Below are 15,540 nucleotides of genomic sequence, written 5' to 3' on the forward strand. Positions count from 1 at the left end.
AGAAAAGTGAGACGCTGACTTCCACAGACAAGTGAGGGTGGAGCACAGAATGTGACCCGTCCACATGTTGTCAGGGGGCTGGAAGTGCTGAGCAGTGCTGGGGCGCCGCGCACCAGAGCGCACGGGACCTAGGAGCCTCCCAGTATAACATTCATTATTGTTATCCTCAGCCTGTAGATTTGAATTCTTTGTGTCTTCGTCCTCTTTCTTTTTCTTATTGGTTTTAATAGAGTTTGGATATGTTTTGTCCTTTGGAGCGTTTTCTTCTTTACGCACGAGCATCACGGACGCTGCGTTTATGACCTGAGGCACCGACGGGAGAGAGACGCGACATGGAGACGTTCACGATACAAGACGTGCTCATGAACTCCACCGACCTGAACAAGATCCTGTGCAATTTCGGGATCAAGAATATTTCGGAATGCGAGGAGGAGCAGGAGCCGTCGCCCGAACCCCAAGGTACAGTGGGGGTTATCTTTGTTTTTACTGTTTGTGACTATTATGCAACAATCAAGCATGAAATGGAAAAGTCACAACGTTTGTTTGGATATTTGCAATTTAAATTTAATTTCAAATTTACGCATTTGTGCCATGAGACTGAGTCGTTTGGGGCTTTTGTTTCTGCTCCAGTGCGCATTACGCATATGGCTCATCTCCTCCCCACAGCTCATTCGACACTAGTTGTGCCAATGTCAAATAAACAAAACTCATATTATATCCTCTATGATCACAAAATAGAGAATCTATAATTTTTCAAGCTTTATGTTTAGGATAAAATTCAAGGAGAAGGATAAAAACATCCTAAGAAATTCAATCCACGCAGTGATTGTGACATTTGGAAATTACTCCCCTCCTAAATCTTCGGTAACTCTGCTCCATTACTTCACTTTATTAGATTAGATGTGTTACAGAGAATGTCCAGATGTTGTGATATGGATTTCCAGATGATTTGGTTTGCAACTGCATGATTTCATAGAGGATAATCAGTCTAAAATGCCAAATATAAATAATTTACATTGTGTTCCATCCTCTTTTACTCTGACACAGTGACATCTATACGGATGCTCACATCTTCTGCAGAAATCTCAGCAGTGTCAGCTTTATACAGATACAAATATAACTCATATAGACCCTGTAGTTGCAGAGATACACTATTCATGTTTTAATATTCGAGCAGGGGCTGTAGAAAAGGACAGATTAAGCATAAAAAAAACATCATTCTGCAAATACTGAGCATCAAACCACTGCATGCGACTTGAGGCTTGAAGTGATCACGCTGATAAAAGAGGACGGAGTGAGAGTGAGAGAGAGCAAGAGGGAAAGGATGAGTCAGATAGTATCTAGGTCACGTTTTAAGAATGACCCTGTGCCATCTCATCCTCCTCCTCCTCCTCCTCTCCTTCACAGATATCAACCAGACCGTGCGGATCTTCCTCTACAGCCTCATCTTCCTCCTCAGCGTGGTGGGCAACAGCCTCATCGTGGCCGTGCTGGTGAGGAACCGGCGCATGAGGACCGTCACCAACCTCTTCCTGCTGTCCCTGTCCATCAGCGACCTGATGGTGTCCCTGGTCTGCATCCCCTTCACCCTCATCCCCAACCTCATGAGGGACTTTGTCTTCGGAGCCGGCATGTGCAAGCTGGTCATGTACTTCATGGGTGAGAGGATTCACACTGGTTTGACTGCAGGTTTGAGATTGAAGTGAATCTTAAGTCAATTGAAAGTTTCTCTCTTAAATAAAAAAAAAAGATTTCGTATAGGTGTCAATCTCTGGTAGCAACTATAACACAAAATAAAACAATACATCTATATAGGAAGAATTGTAGAATTCAAGTTATGTCTTATGATATCATAATTTTCATGTTTATTTACATTAACATCTTCTCTGGGGTTCCGTGTCTTGCCCAAGGACACTTCAGCATGCAGACTAGAGGAGACAGGGAATCGAACTCTCTGGATAATGGACAACCAGCTGTACCCCCTGAGCCACAGCCCACTTCAGACTGTAAACTGTTCAATTACGTAGAAATGCAAATCAAACATGGTAGCCATACATACAAGTTCAAATTAGAAGATAAGATAAGATAAGATAAGTTAAAATGAGATAATCCTTTATTCGTCCCACAGTTGGGAAATCTGATGTGTCGCAGCAGCTCAGAGGAAAGACAAAAGACAGACATCAGTTAAAGTAATAAATAAGTAAACACAAAGAAATCTATTACTTCTTACTGCTCCACTAATAGCTGCATGTTCCTGGTGCTTTAATGAGATGAGCTACAGACGTGCTTCATTATCACGATAACAGAAAATGAGGAAACACCTCAGGTCATATCTGCACCATTGGTTTGTTTTTCCTGTTGTTACAATTAGCTTTTTTGTCCTCTGGGTCAAAGACAGTTATTAAACAATTACAGCACATTTAATCTGAGGTGTAATGGCTCAGACAAATTTATATTTTGGGTCGTGATCCGATTTGAAACAGATCCTGGATCTTTCCGTTGAATAAGAAAGAGTACATCCACGAGTTGAGATTATCAATCGTGACCTTTAACCTTATATCAGCTACTGAAAACTTATTTACGACATAAATTATCGTCCAATTGTGTTAAATGCACTTTAGATTCCTTGAATCGGTCACATACGATTCATTTCAAATAAAACACGCGGTCCTGTTGTTCAGGTTTATTTCATTTTTCTCAATAAAGTGTTTCTTTGGGGGGTTTTCCTCAGTCGAAGGGTCAAAGGTCAAGGACAGACTCTACAGACTCTAAAGACAGACTGTGCTTTGGGATAGTGAGAAACAAATTGAGATGCATTCCAGGTGAGTTCTGAGTTATTATTGGAGCCGTTAATACCAGGAGTCGTATAGAAGATTAAAAACGCCTGCATAAAAATAAAATCAAACAAGTGAATTATTCTAATGTGGATAAATGATCATTTGAGACTAAATATCAATCAAACTAAATCAATTTACCTGCTTGACTTCAGAGGAGATGATTTAACCAGATCAAAGATGTGAATCACTTCTGCCTCCAGCTGTGAGTTTTGTAATAAAGTGAAGTCATTACACACAGTTCACCTTTGCTTATATTTCATTTTCATCCAATTACAACTCCGCCAGATAATAGGATTGTCCCCCCCCCCCCACCACCACCACCACCACCACTTCCTGTCGCTCCATTGAATCAGAGCAGACCTGCAGGATTATTACCTCATTTGTCCATGTGTCTATCTGTTTACGCGTCGCCGCTCGGACACGGCGATAATGTGTGTGTATTTATAGTCGCTCTTGTTATTGTTGAGTGTGTAAACGTTGTTGTGGTGACAGACGGAGCAGGACGCACTCGGTCACCAGGCCGAGTTAAACGTGAGCAAACATTAAGTGTTGAAGAAGTTACATCACTGATGGAATAGTTATGGTGTTTGTAGGATATATTAAATCTGCAGCTAGATGCTAGCCTATAAGAAACACCTTGACGCTCAGGACTTTACAAAATACATATCACTAAAAATACAAGTTTGTTCAATTTGAAAAATCTGATTTGTGGTTTTTGCGTAATCCTGCTAAAAAACAAACCAATAAATGCACCGGGATGAAAAAACAACGTGAAAGTAAAAGGAGACGTCGGCCAATTATCGTTCTGTAATTAAAAGTGAAGCCCTCACCTCTCTCACTCTCTGCCGTGCAGGTGTCTCAGTCAGCGTCTCCACCTTCAACCTGGTGGCCATCTCCCTGGAGCGCTACAGCGCCATCTGCAACCCGCTGACCTCCAGGTCGTGGCAGACCAAATCCCACGCCGCCAAGGTCATCACCGCCACCTGGGTGGCGTCCTCCATCCTGATGCTGCCCTACCCCATCTCCAGCACTCTGAAGCCTTTCACCCGCCTGAACAACAGCACGGGGCACATGTGCCGCCTGGTGTGGCCCAACGACGCCATCCAGCAGTCCTGGTGAGCAGCAAACATCTTCACTGGTCCACCAGTGCCTTCACACTGGGATGAGCTCAGGTTCTGTGGGACCAATATGAAGCCTCTGGGGATGTCAGTTGTCCGCTCTAATTTTTTTTTCTAGGTGCTTCTGGGAAGAGACGACCAATTCTGGCTTCACAAATCTCACCCTTCAAAATAAAAGCACACAATGTTCAAATAGCTCATCTGCACTTGTAGAAAATGGACATTTGTTTTCACTTACTCCACCAATGTGTCTCTTGCAGGTACGTGTCTCTGTTGTTGCTGCTCTTCCTGATCCCGGGCATCGTCATGATGACAGCGTACGGACTCATCTCCCTGGAGCTGTACAGGGGCATCAAGTTCGAGCTGTCCAGCAGGAAGTCCAGCAGAGGTACGAATGTAAAGACAGGAAGTGTGATATCAATGTGCTTCTCCATCTCTGTACCAACTTCTCATCGGTATATGGAAGTACATCTTTAGAAACAGACCACAAATACAAACTTTGATTTAATTTCAATTTTAAACAATTGCTGCTCAGACACATGTAGACGTTTACGGGTTTCCCCTCTTGGCTCTTGGACGTCTCTTCCGCTCCAGGTCTTGAGTGAAACCGTTATGGTCATTGGGATTTCTGCTCCTTCACATTACATGTTGAAATCTCCTGTTAACCCTCAGCTCTTTCCTTCATCCCCTGACAGAAAGGCAGTGCAGCACTGGCAGCATCAAACCCGGCGACAACGACGGCTGTTACATGCTGCCGTCGAAGAAGAGGAGCATCACCTGCAGCTTCTCCCACTCCAGCACCAAGCCCACGGCGGTGGCTCGTGTGTCCAGCAGCAGCTCCACAGCCAACCTGATGGCCAAGAAGCGCGTGGTCCGCATGCTGTTGGTCATCGTCTTCCTCTTCTTCCTCTGCTGGACCCCGGTGTTCGTGGTGAACGCGTGGCAGGCGTTCGACCGGCGCTCGGCCTACCGCCTGACCGGTGCGCCCATCTCCTTCATCCACCTGATGTCCTACACCTCGGCCTGCGTCAACCCCATCATCTACTGCTTCATGAACAAACGTTTCCGCAAGGGCATGCTGTCCACCTTCAGCTGCTGCAGCTGCATCAGGAGGAGCGGCTCGGGGGGGTCGGCCATCAGCACCAGAGGGGATGGGAGCAGAGCGAGAGCGGCGCCGAAGACCCCCGAGCAGAACGGTCACACCCCGACGAGCGGAGCCACCACGCCCTTCAACTACACCGGCATCCGAGCGTCGGCCTGGAGTGAGCTGACCTAGAGCGGACTGAGTGTTGTGGTCCCGCTCGTCCTCACTGTGCTTATAGGACCAGTTCACGAGCAGCCATGTTGCTTCAGCTTGACGTGTGACCCGACGCGAGGGCACTGCAGTTAAAAGAGCGTGAAGCAGCAGTGGTGCAAATCCAGAGCAGATCAACACGGCCACATGTTTCTGTAAAAAACCCTGAGGGACCACGAGATGAAGCAGAATACACAGATTAATGTAGTTTATATATGTTCTTTAAAGTAATTTGCAGCAGCGACCAAACCGCCTCTTTCATAATCATTCCTCTAAAGATACCTGAGAGAGTTCTTCACTCAGGTGACATTCTGAAAAGGGAACAAACCAGTTACACCTAGAGGGACATTTAGTAGATTTACAGCATTTCACAGCAGATCTTATGATTTATACCGCATTCCGCCACCAGGTGGAAATCGAGAAGATTTGGCTTCAGTTTTGGGGAGCCTCCATCTTTATGATACAGTCTGGACTCTGCATTGCACTTATCATGAGCTGCTCCGAAGCGCCATGAAGTCAATAAACTACAGAATGTACCTTTAAAGGGTTTGATATTGTGGGAAACTGCAAACTCTCTGATAAAAAGCAAACAGCACCTTTAGCTCGTTAGTTTAATTCCCCCAAAACTGTCATCATACCCCTTTAAAACTCTGCTGTGATGAATTATGCTTAAAATAAATGTTAGACTCTCTGAAAACAAGTCGTAACTCATGAGTAAGAGAAGCTTCTACTCACGATTTGTAGCTAATTGGCAACGTGACGAAAACCACTGTTGACCTTTAACTCATTTCAGTCGCTCGTGGCTGTGAATCAAAGGCCTTAAACCAAACAGCCGATCATTAGTCATTTTCGGCAGCAGCTGCCTGTCGAGCTGCAAAGTACCCCCCCCCCCCCCCCCCCCCCCCCCCCCCATCATCATCCCGCTCAGCACACAAAGTGTCCCGGCTCATCCTTGACCTCGCTGTGTGTTTGTGTGTGTGCGCTGTGGGAGCTGGAGCTGGCCTTATCGGTTTTTTTTTGTGAGACTTTAAACACCTGGTTCCCGACCTGGTTTTTAAAAACAACAGCGTTAATGTAGAAAACGTATATATAACTTCTTGTTTCCTCATATCTGTTTGTTGCCATGTTGTAATTATTGTTGTGTAACTTCTTACTTTTGGGGTTTTGATGCGTTGACGTGAAACGAAGGGATTCGAGGTATTTTGTTTGACTGCACAGTAACGTGCCTATAACCTGCGGCTACGCGACTGAATGTAAAAAACATAATCCCAGTGATTTGAGTGGTTGTGCATCTAAAAGCAGATCTGTGGAACGGCATTGTGCGCTCTTACAAACCCATGAATAACAAACGCGTGGTTGACCATATAAAGACCTCGAATGCCCGCTGTGCGACCGCGTCGGCGAAGACTCGGGGCTTTTAAAGGCTTTAATGAAAGTGGATCTAAAGGACAGAGGGGCATTAGGGCCCAGACAAGTGGCGGAAAGAACAGGGGGGCAATCTGCTGGGACCTCTTCCCGAAGGATAAGAGCTCCATTTGGCCTTGGTAGATGCCCAGAGCCCCCCCAGCCGCCTCCACCGTGCAGCCACTGGGAAATGTTTACCTGTCGCTGGGAGGGAGAAAAGACGGAAAGGAGACACAAGCCAGAGTTGTTCATTTGTACTCAGTTACAGCTTAAACCACAGTTTAGTGGGAGTCAAAACCAAAATAAAACTGACATGCACAAAGTGTGATTTTTGTATCACTTGTTTTATTTCTCATTTTTATGCCAATATTGCAAGTTTTGTTTTTTTTTCACGTTTTTTTTTCTTCTGTTCTTTTAATGACATACAGGTTTGAGCATGATCTGGAGCTGCAATATGTACAAAAACAAAAAAAACTAAAAGGCATGTTATCAAAAAACCGTCCCCCTGTTTTGACGTTATTGCTAAAATGTTACAAACGGCACAAGGTTTCTACCATCAGCAACCTTTTGAGCACTGAGTACACTACCACAATGACACCTCTGCTTACCAGTTACTAGAATAATACACGGATACAGTGAGAGTGAAAGATAGTGGAAGGACATGGAGGAAGAGAAGAAGAAGAAGAAAAAGAGGGGAAATGACAACAGAAAACAAAAAAGTGATCCGACTGTAGCAAAGCTAAGCACGACAGGCTGCATGATGAGAAATAAAGAAGGTGGGGGGTGGGGGGGGGGTGGATGAGAAAACTCCAAATGTACAAAACACAAACATGAGCGATAAAAGAGTGAGGATGAAATGTGTGACAGAAAAAGAAAAGGTTAGCGCTCTGTAGTGCAAACAGCCCAAAAGTCTGAAGGAGAAGTAAGGCTGAGTGCGACAGAGAAGGGCTCCACACTCCTTTTTTTTTTTTTTTTTTTTTAAAGTTTGTTTAAAGCTGCCTCTCACTCTGCCCTGTTTCGTTTAGCAGTGCATGGAAACTACATTATAAAAAGACATTTGGCATATTAGAGGATACATACATTGTTCAGAGCTCATTATAAAAAAACAAAAACAAAAAAACAAGAACAGCTGCTTTTGGAAGAGTAAAACAATTATGACCATTCACACACAGACAGAGAAAGAAACCGGTTAGGGAAGTGTTTGTCAAACAAAACAAAGCATTGTCAATGCTAATGAGATGGTTGTTTCCCCTCTCTATCTGAAAGCTTTGTCGTCGGGTTGCGTGCGTTCAAGAAGGCATGTAACATTTGTTTGACCCCTCAGCTCGTCCCCGTCATGAGCTAAGGAAGGGGTGGGGTGGGGGGGGGGGGGGGGGGGGGGGGGGGGGGGGGGGGGCATTTATCAAGTTATTCAGTATCCTCCCAAATCTCTTAAAAACTTTCCGGATGTTTTAAGAGGTATAAAAAAAGAAGAGAAATTTGTAAACCAGCTCGGATTGTCAAGGCGACACATTTTCTAAACAAAAAAAAAAAATAGCATGCATCACCCACTTCGTTAGCGTGAGCAAATGTGACAATGCTGCTCTGTTCGGACTCGCGTGAGGCGATGAAGAGGAGCTGCAGGGTGGAGGGGAAGATCGGCCTAAAAGAGGCGTAAACAAAACAAATATCCAAGCGTCGAGGTGGGTGGGGCGTGTGTGTGACGCTAACGCAGAGGCTATGTTTAAAAAAAGAAAGATGAATTTTAGAGCTAGTAGAAAAGACACTTGAGTTTAAAAAAATCTACAGTTGAGATTTCGTGGACCTCCATCCTGCAGAGTAAAGGGTTTGGGGTTGTCGGTTCGATGCTACACTACCGCTGCAGCACCAACTCCTCAACATTTCCGTGACAGACAGGAAGTGGCCTCTTTTTATTTAAAAAAAAAAAAACCAACAAAATAAAACAAAAAACTCTCCCAGGCCATCCTAGGCAGCATGGGCAATAATGCACTTTTCTTTTTTTTTTCTTTTTGACATAAGACAAAGGGAGACTTTGTACCAATAATTTAAAAAATATCAATTTTACAATATAAAATATTTAACATTAATGACGGACAGGTGGACAAGGGTGGTGAAACTGGGGCATAACTTAATTTTTTCTTTTTCTTTACATTGAAACGGGGGGGTACAAGAAAAATCCTTTTTTGTTCCTATTTCAAGGTTTTGTTTTGTAAGTAAAAATTCGGAAATACTTCATTGAGCAGACATTCAAGTTACAGTATCGTTGTTCTTTTGTCATTTTCCCAGGAAGTGTGTACAGTCGTACTGTAAAAACTAAAAGAGCACAAGTATTGCCTTTGAATGTTTAATAATCCACAATCACCAGACATTTGGATTCAGGTGGAAGACAGAGAAAGTCGTGAATCTCAAGTTTGGTTCTTTTTCTTTTTTGGAGAGCAGTTTTGAAATGGAGCGAGTCTGACTCAATATTCCATTACAGCGACTTACATGTGACAATCACCCACTCACTCACACACACACACACACACACATTCAGACACACACACATATTTGCTGGCTGGTGAAGTTAGTGCTCAGGCGGACAAACATGATGAAATGACCTGTACAATATTGCTGTTCTGTTTGGAAATGCACATCTTCAATAACACACATTTAGAAGGCCTTTACGCGGTCGCCATGAACACGAGATGAGTGCAACTACTCGGACAGTGGGTTCATCACGTACGTGCGCTTGTTTCTGCGAGACGAGAATAAACCACGGGAGATTTCTTTTTTCTTTTTCAAAAAAGGGGGGAAGGCTGGAAGGAAGGAAGGAGCTTTACAGCGCTCTTTGTGAGACATTGTACCAAAAGGTGAGAAGGTGCCGGGCACCGCAGGAGAATAAAAAAAACAGGATTATTGTACTTGTTCACCACAAAAGAAAAGAAAAAAACACACAAAAAGAGAGGTGAAGGCTGGGAGATCCTTCAGAAGGCTGCTTTGCTTTGCACGACAAAATGTGGCTCTGGAGCGTCGGGGGCTCCAGCAGCAAGAGGCCGGGCATGAGCTTGTTTTGTGCTATGCACGGGTTCTTTCAAGGTGAGTAAACAGCAGATAAGAAACAGGTGAAGTGTTTTCGTTTTTTTAAGTTATCAGTAAGGCCACATCGAATTGAAAGGTGTCTGTTTTTTTTCTTGAGAGAAGAGAAAGAGAAGAAAACAAAACACTGGAGTTAAATGCCACCGGGTAGACAGCACACACAGGAACGCACCTAGCTCGGCCTCGTTTTTCAGAGACAAAGTTTTCACGACATTTTTTTCCGATACGTTCACAGAGGGTACACAGGTACAGGATATTAGATATGTGACTGGTTTGACTGTGTGCACAGTAAGAATATACAGTACTAAGGCTATCCTTTGAAGTCAGTGACTACGCTTATTACATTAGTTTGTGAATGACAAACAGACTTGATTCCTGTAACTGTGGAAGTCTAGTTTTCTTTTTCTTTTTTTTTTTTTGACGTATTCTGCAAAACGTTGCTATGGCTCCACGTGAGATGTACTGATGAGTATATTTTCCGAAAAGGAGACATAGCGCACATAGAGTATTGCAGGCAAGGCAGAGGCGTTGCTTAAAGCTTTTCTTTTTAAAGACTTCATAAAAACCAATGATAAAAAATAGGCCCTCTGAGGTTATTCCCCAAAATTTTTAAAAAAACAAACAAACAAACAAACAAAAACAACAACCTTCGCTTATGTAAATAAACAACCAAGACTTCAGGTTCATTTTTTTACCCCAACAGAAGAAGTGAGAGTATCAAAAACAAGAGTTCGATCCAGAGAGAGGACAAGCAGGCGTTTCAAAGTTAAGGTTGCAATAACATACAGGTTGGGGGGGGGGGGGGGGTTTGGACCTCAAAGGGGGAAAACAAAGCCCAAGCTCGGGGGAAGAATAGAAACTATTTGGTAACAAAAGTGTACTATATGTTTAATACAAAAAAGGTATGGAGAAAAATGTACCTTTACTAAAGCTTATACAAGATCCTTGGTCCATAAAAACTATGTTATCGACACGATTCATGTGTGTCCCTCTGCATCCTCGCACTCCCTCCAACAACAATACATCCAGCCCCCCCCGCTAGGAAACCACAAATGAACGCAGAGTAAAAACAAAAAGGAATAATTATAAAAACAAGTGGTGGGAGGAGATGAGGGAGAGGGGGAGCAAGGCAGCGCAAAAAATATACTTTCCTTTCAACACAACTTTTGTTTGTTTGTTTTGTACACGGTGGATGTATTGTTGTTGTGGTTTCCATTTCTCACAGCCGTAGAAAGGTGCTGGTGCTCTGAGCCGGCAGGAACTTCACTGATTCCAAACGCCAGAACGGAACAGGCAGGTCCTTGAAGCAACCACAGGAGAGGAGGCGTGTCTAGAAGCATGTTCGCTCATTTCCATTGGCTGACAACGTTGGGATGTTCCTCCTTCTTCAGATTCCTCCTGTGTTCGCTCCTTTTGTCCCACCAACGTTTTCCATTTCAGCTTCTTTGTATCCAAAAATTAATACACAGCACTTTAGAGTGAGTCAGTTTTATTATTTCCCATAGTCTGTATATACCTTCTGGTATATTTGCTCTCAAGGCATATTGTATTCAGTGGCCCCCTGTGTGCGTTAGGAGACCACAGCCGCGGCGGTGGAGGATGAGGATGTGACTCCTGCGTTGGAGGTGCTGTTGGGGCCGTAGACGCCGGAGCCGGCCTCTTGGCCGCCGCTGCTCAGCAGGCTGGAGTTCCCGGTCCGCAGGATGGCTCCGGCGGCGCTGCAGTGTGGCCGCGGCCCGGGCTCTGGCGTATAGGTGAAGGTCAGTGTGGTGGAGTAGATGATGCCGTCGTTCCTCACCAGCGTGACGGGCACCTGGACGGGCTGTCGCACCCAGCGCCAGCCCTCTCGGAAGGCAGAGATGTCGGGCACCACGCACAGCATGCTCTCCGCACACCTGTCGGCAGAAGAGAGAAACAAGGACATCAGAGTTTGAGAAGATTCATTCAGGTTTCAGTAGAAGTGGTTGACAAGGCCCACTGTCTTCCCAGCTCAGGTATTCACACTTGTCTGTGAGACATTTCTCTCTGTCCCCATTTCCTGTCATCTCTATGTCAGACGGCCAAAACTAAACAAAACAAAACAAAACAAGTTCTTTGTTTTAAAAAGCTTCCATCATAAACAGTATGTGGGACATTGCTCCATGAGGCATCGGTGGCTCTGTTATGTTGCACTGGTCTCTCTGTTTCCCTGAGTCATTGTGATGTTCCATGACCTCACTCCCCATCCACGACTTAACGGGGGGGGGGGAGCTAAACACATAAAACCTGAACCATCTATAAATCTCAACATGACAGAGGAAAACAACACTGAAGCTTTTTTACGAGAGGGTAACACTGAAGTCTCGTGGCTCTGTAAAAGACTTTAGCATAGTGGAAAAAAAACAAAAAACATTGCGCAGCTTAAAAGAAAAATGAAGATTCAGCAGCAGCTACGTCACTAAAGCTCAGAAGAGTATTTAGCAGTAAGTAAGTCTGACTGAGAGCTTTTATCTGTTTTGATTAGAATACTCATTGGTGATTTCTATTTTCTTGCGTATTCCTTTGGGCCTGTGAGATCTCATCTATCCTAAAATTATATGTAATGGATGATTTGTTTTCAGAAGTAGTGGAAAAGAGCACTTCCAAGTAGCTGTGTGTAGAGACCCTGCAGGGAAAAGCAAACCGGAGCAAAGCCACACCTGTACATGGTCTCAGCCTCGACGTCGCCGAACCACACCCGAAGATTCGGAGTGAAGTTCTGTCCCGTCAGCTCCAACATGGCGACGTCCCCTCCACCGTTTAGCTGCGGGGATAAAGAATTACATGATGAAAACTCACTCACACACACACACACACACACACACACTGGACCACAAAAGGACAACAAGCAAGACTCTGCTGTGCACCTGTAAGCTCTCGACAACAGGCACGGGGGTGACAGTCGAGTGGACGGGGCCCATGCCCTCGTAGAAAGTGTATTCTGCCTTGTCTGTGCTGATGATTGTCCAGGAGGCGCCATCGTTGATCATCTCCTTGTTTGGTTCCTTTGGGCATGGAGTGGCCTATCAGAACGAAGGAGATACAAGCAGCCAATCAGTACAGTGCATTCAACCATGAGGGCACAAACCCAGGAACAACAAGAATCAAGAAAGTACAATATTCTTCTAGAAAGCCAAACTACAAAGTGCATAAGTAAGTTCCATTTAACTAAATTTCTTGTTAAAACTTGTTTTGACCATGTCCTGGATGTAGACTGGACTCGATCCATTGACCTGATCCTGGACCAGAACCTGCGCCGCCTTCCGAGTGAGAAGGGGGCGTGTTCTCCTGGTGTTGTTCAGCATGTACAGTATCTACAGGAACGTGTTGTTTCAGTAATGTTTACAGAAAGGGAGAGTTGACTGTTGAGTGTCACACCCAGGTTCCTAGCAGTCAAAGGTAAGAGTCAGGTGGTTGGGGGGCTGGGCCTTTCCCTGGAACGGATCTAAACCAATTTCCTCAGAACTGAGATCAAGCATCTCTCTGGAATTTTACAATCATCTAACAAACATCAGATCCTGGTTGTGAGTGGAACCAACACGGATCTTCAAAGAGAAAATGGCCCCATTACATTAATATAAGGACAATGATAATGGATGAAGGAACGAGCTCGATCACTGTGTGGCTCAGTGAGGTGAAGCAATCATCTTCAAGCGTGTGTGAAGTGTAAGATTGACTTGATCAGAGGAAGAAACAACCTCGATCCAGAATTGAGTCTGAAAGGAACAGAGAGAAGATGTTCAGAGGGTTCGAGGTGGAACACTCACTTGAAACTGGATGATCCTTTCTTGGGAAAGGCACAGGTACATGCGCTCGGTGTCCTTCAGGTAGAAGGCACACTTGTGGAGCTGGGAGACGGGGTCGTCAGCGTCCAGCAACGCCGTCTGCTTGTCCACCTTCCGGATGATCTGGAGAGGGGGGGAGGAAGAAAGCAATGGGTTAGCCGCAAGGAGGTGGATGGAGGAGTGGAGAGAAGGTATAGGGAAGTATGGGGGGGAGAAGATAGGAGGGAAAGATGGTATCATGAAAAGGAAAGTCACACCGATTAGGAAAGAAGAGAGATGTGGTGTCTAGTCCTTCATTGTCCCCTCTGGGATCATTAAAGTTTGTGTGTCTGTCAGATCTGTGTAATGTCACGTGTTGTGTATTTCTTTTACCAGTCTGGGCAGCGCCATGCCGGTGACCGAGCAGACCAGCTTGACCGTCTGGCCGTAGTGGATGTAGCCGTCTCTCACAGTGAACTCTTCTCCTTCTGACTCCTCGTCATCCACTGCAAACACACAACACAGGAGAGAGGAAGTCAGTGGTGCGGACAATCCTCCCACAATCTGCTGTGTGATCAGCAACCTCACACTTTTGTTTGTGACAGGCTGTCGTCAGGTTGTTGTTCTCACTTCCTCTGTTTGATTTGTGTTTTTATCTAAATCAATAGTGTCACTGACACAACACTGAACTCAGGCAGGGGGGGAGACGTACACAGGTGGATGTAGAAGGCGCCCCACTGCTGGGAGCTGGCGTGAAAGTTGCCCCCCTCCACGTGTAGATAGCGTGTGCTGACCGTTTGGGACCGCAGCCGGTTGAACAGCGCCACCTTGGTCCCTGATGCGATGCACACTGCGGACACACAAACATGCAGGTTACACAACGTGACATGTGGCTCTCAGGTCAGCGGTGTTAGCCGAGCGATAAGAGGGGGGAGAAGAAGAGAGCAGAGCAGTGCAACTGGGATAGCATTCAAATTAACCTACACTGCCCTCTAGTGGTTAGAAATAATAATGACATTGCTAATAATAATCTATAAAAACAAATTTTGCGTTTTACATTGGAAACAAGTTATAATCTTGATTTAAACAAACTTGCACGATAATTAAATAAACTCAAATACACAAAGCAAAGGTACAATGCATTAAAGTATATCATTAAAAACTAATACAACTGGAGTAATGACAGAATATAATACATGTGATTGGAACAGTGTTTCTCAGTGAAGTAAATCAATCAATAAAACGTTTTAATTTAAAACTAAGGACTAACATGGAGGTTTTTACATTACACGACTTTTGTACCTTTTAAATTCAACCTTCCACTTCCATTAAATAGATTTTTATAATGACAATACAGTTGTTTGAGCCAGTGAATCTAGAAATTTGAATCAAACAGCAGTCTGACATCGATTTATCAGGGTCTTTAATCATAACACACACCCAGAATTGGCAGAAATTGTTGATTAATAAAAATGTGTGAACGACAAACTCACAGTCAGCGTTTTTGAGGGACTGCTTCTTTTTGGAGGGCTTGGAGATGACTTTGATCCTCTTGCTGAGGAAGACACCAATGTCAGCGCTGTTGCCGTAGAACATCTTGACAGACAACATGAAGTGCTTTCTCTTGTCGGAGTCGGATATGTACAAGGTTTTAGCTGTGCAATAATTCTGAAAAGACGACAGCAGACAGGGGAAATCTGATTAGAAGGTTTTTCTTCTATTTACACTCGCCGGCAGCTTGGCCTGATGCGATTACAAAGACGGAGACAAAGTGAACACACACAAAGACACACATACACACAATAAACATTTCTATCCAAGCTGTGGCTTTGTAAATAGAACTTGACCAATTTGAGCAGATGGCCAAACAAAGACTGAAGAGCTGATAGGTGCCGATCTCAGATTTTGAGATACCAAAACTTTTATTTTACAGAATAAACAATGGATCAAAGACATGCATTTCTATTCAACTTTTATTTATTAACCTAGAAACACACTGCAGTCTTATGAGAGGCTCCCTGTGTCAT

At 44.4% G+C, this 15,540-nt stretch overlaps 2 protein-coding genes across 2 annotated transcripts in view; one reads left to right on the forward strand and one right to left on the reverse strand.

Annotated features, from left to right (window-relative positions):
* Positions 1 to 61: 61 nt before the first annotated feature.
* On the forward strand, positions 62 to 6,135 carry cckar (cholecystokinin A receptor). Its single transcript, XM_062383706.1, has 5 exons — positions 62 to 459; positions 1,408 to 1,659; positions 3,691 to 3,952; positions 4,216 to 4,343; positions 4,651 to 6,135. The coding sequence occupies exons 1-5, from the start codon at positions 333 to 335 to the stop codon at positions 5,229 to 5,231; spliced, it is 1,350 nt and encodes a 449-aa protein (XP_062239690.1). The 5' UTR covers positions 62 to 332; the 3' UTR covers positions 5,232 to 6,135.
* Positions 6,136 to 6,978: 843 nt separating this feature from the next.
* rbpjb (recombination signal binding protein for immunoglobulin kappa J region b) overlaps positions 6,979 to 15,540 on the reverse strand; it is a 41,710-nt gene continuing 33,148 nt past the window's right edge. Inside the window, exons 5-11 of the mRNA XM_062383704.1 lie at positions 15,007 to 15,181; positions 14,226 to 14,363; positions 13,907 to 14,019; positions 13,517 to 13,657; positions 12,617 to 12,772; positions 12,410 to 12,513; positions 6,979 to 11,626 (exon numbers count right to left, since the gene is read on the reverse strand). Of these exons, the coding sequence (XP_062239688.1) occupies positions 11,302 to 11,626; positions 12,410 to 12,513; positions 12,617 to 12,772; positions 13,517 to 13,657; positions 13,907 to 14,019; positions 14,226 to 14,363; positions 15,007 to 15,181 (1,152 nt within the window). The 3' untranslated portion in view covers positions 6,979 to 11,301. The remainder of the gene's footprint in view (positions 11,627 to 12,409; positions 12,514 to 12,616; positions 12,773 to 13,516; positions 13,658 to 13,906; positions 14,020 to 14,225; positions 14,364 to 15,006; positions 15,182 to 15,540) is intronic.

Source organism: Platichthys flesus, chromosome 24 (assembly GCF_949316205.1).
Source record: "Platichthys flesus chromosome 24, fPlaFle2.1, whole genome shotgun sequence".
Lineage (NCBI taxonomy): Eukaryota > Metazoa > Chordata > Actinopteri > Pleuronectiformes > Pleuronectidae > Platichthys > Platichthys flesus.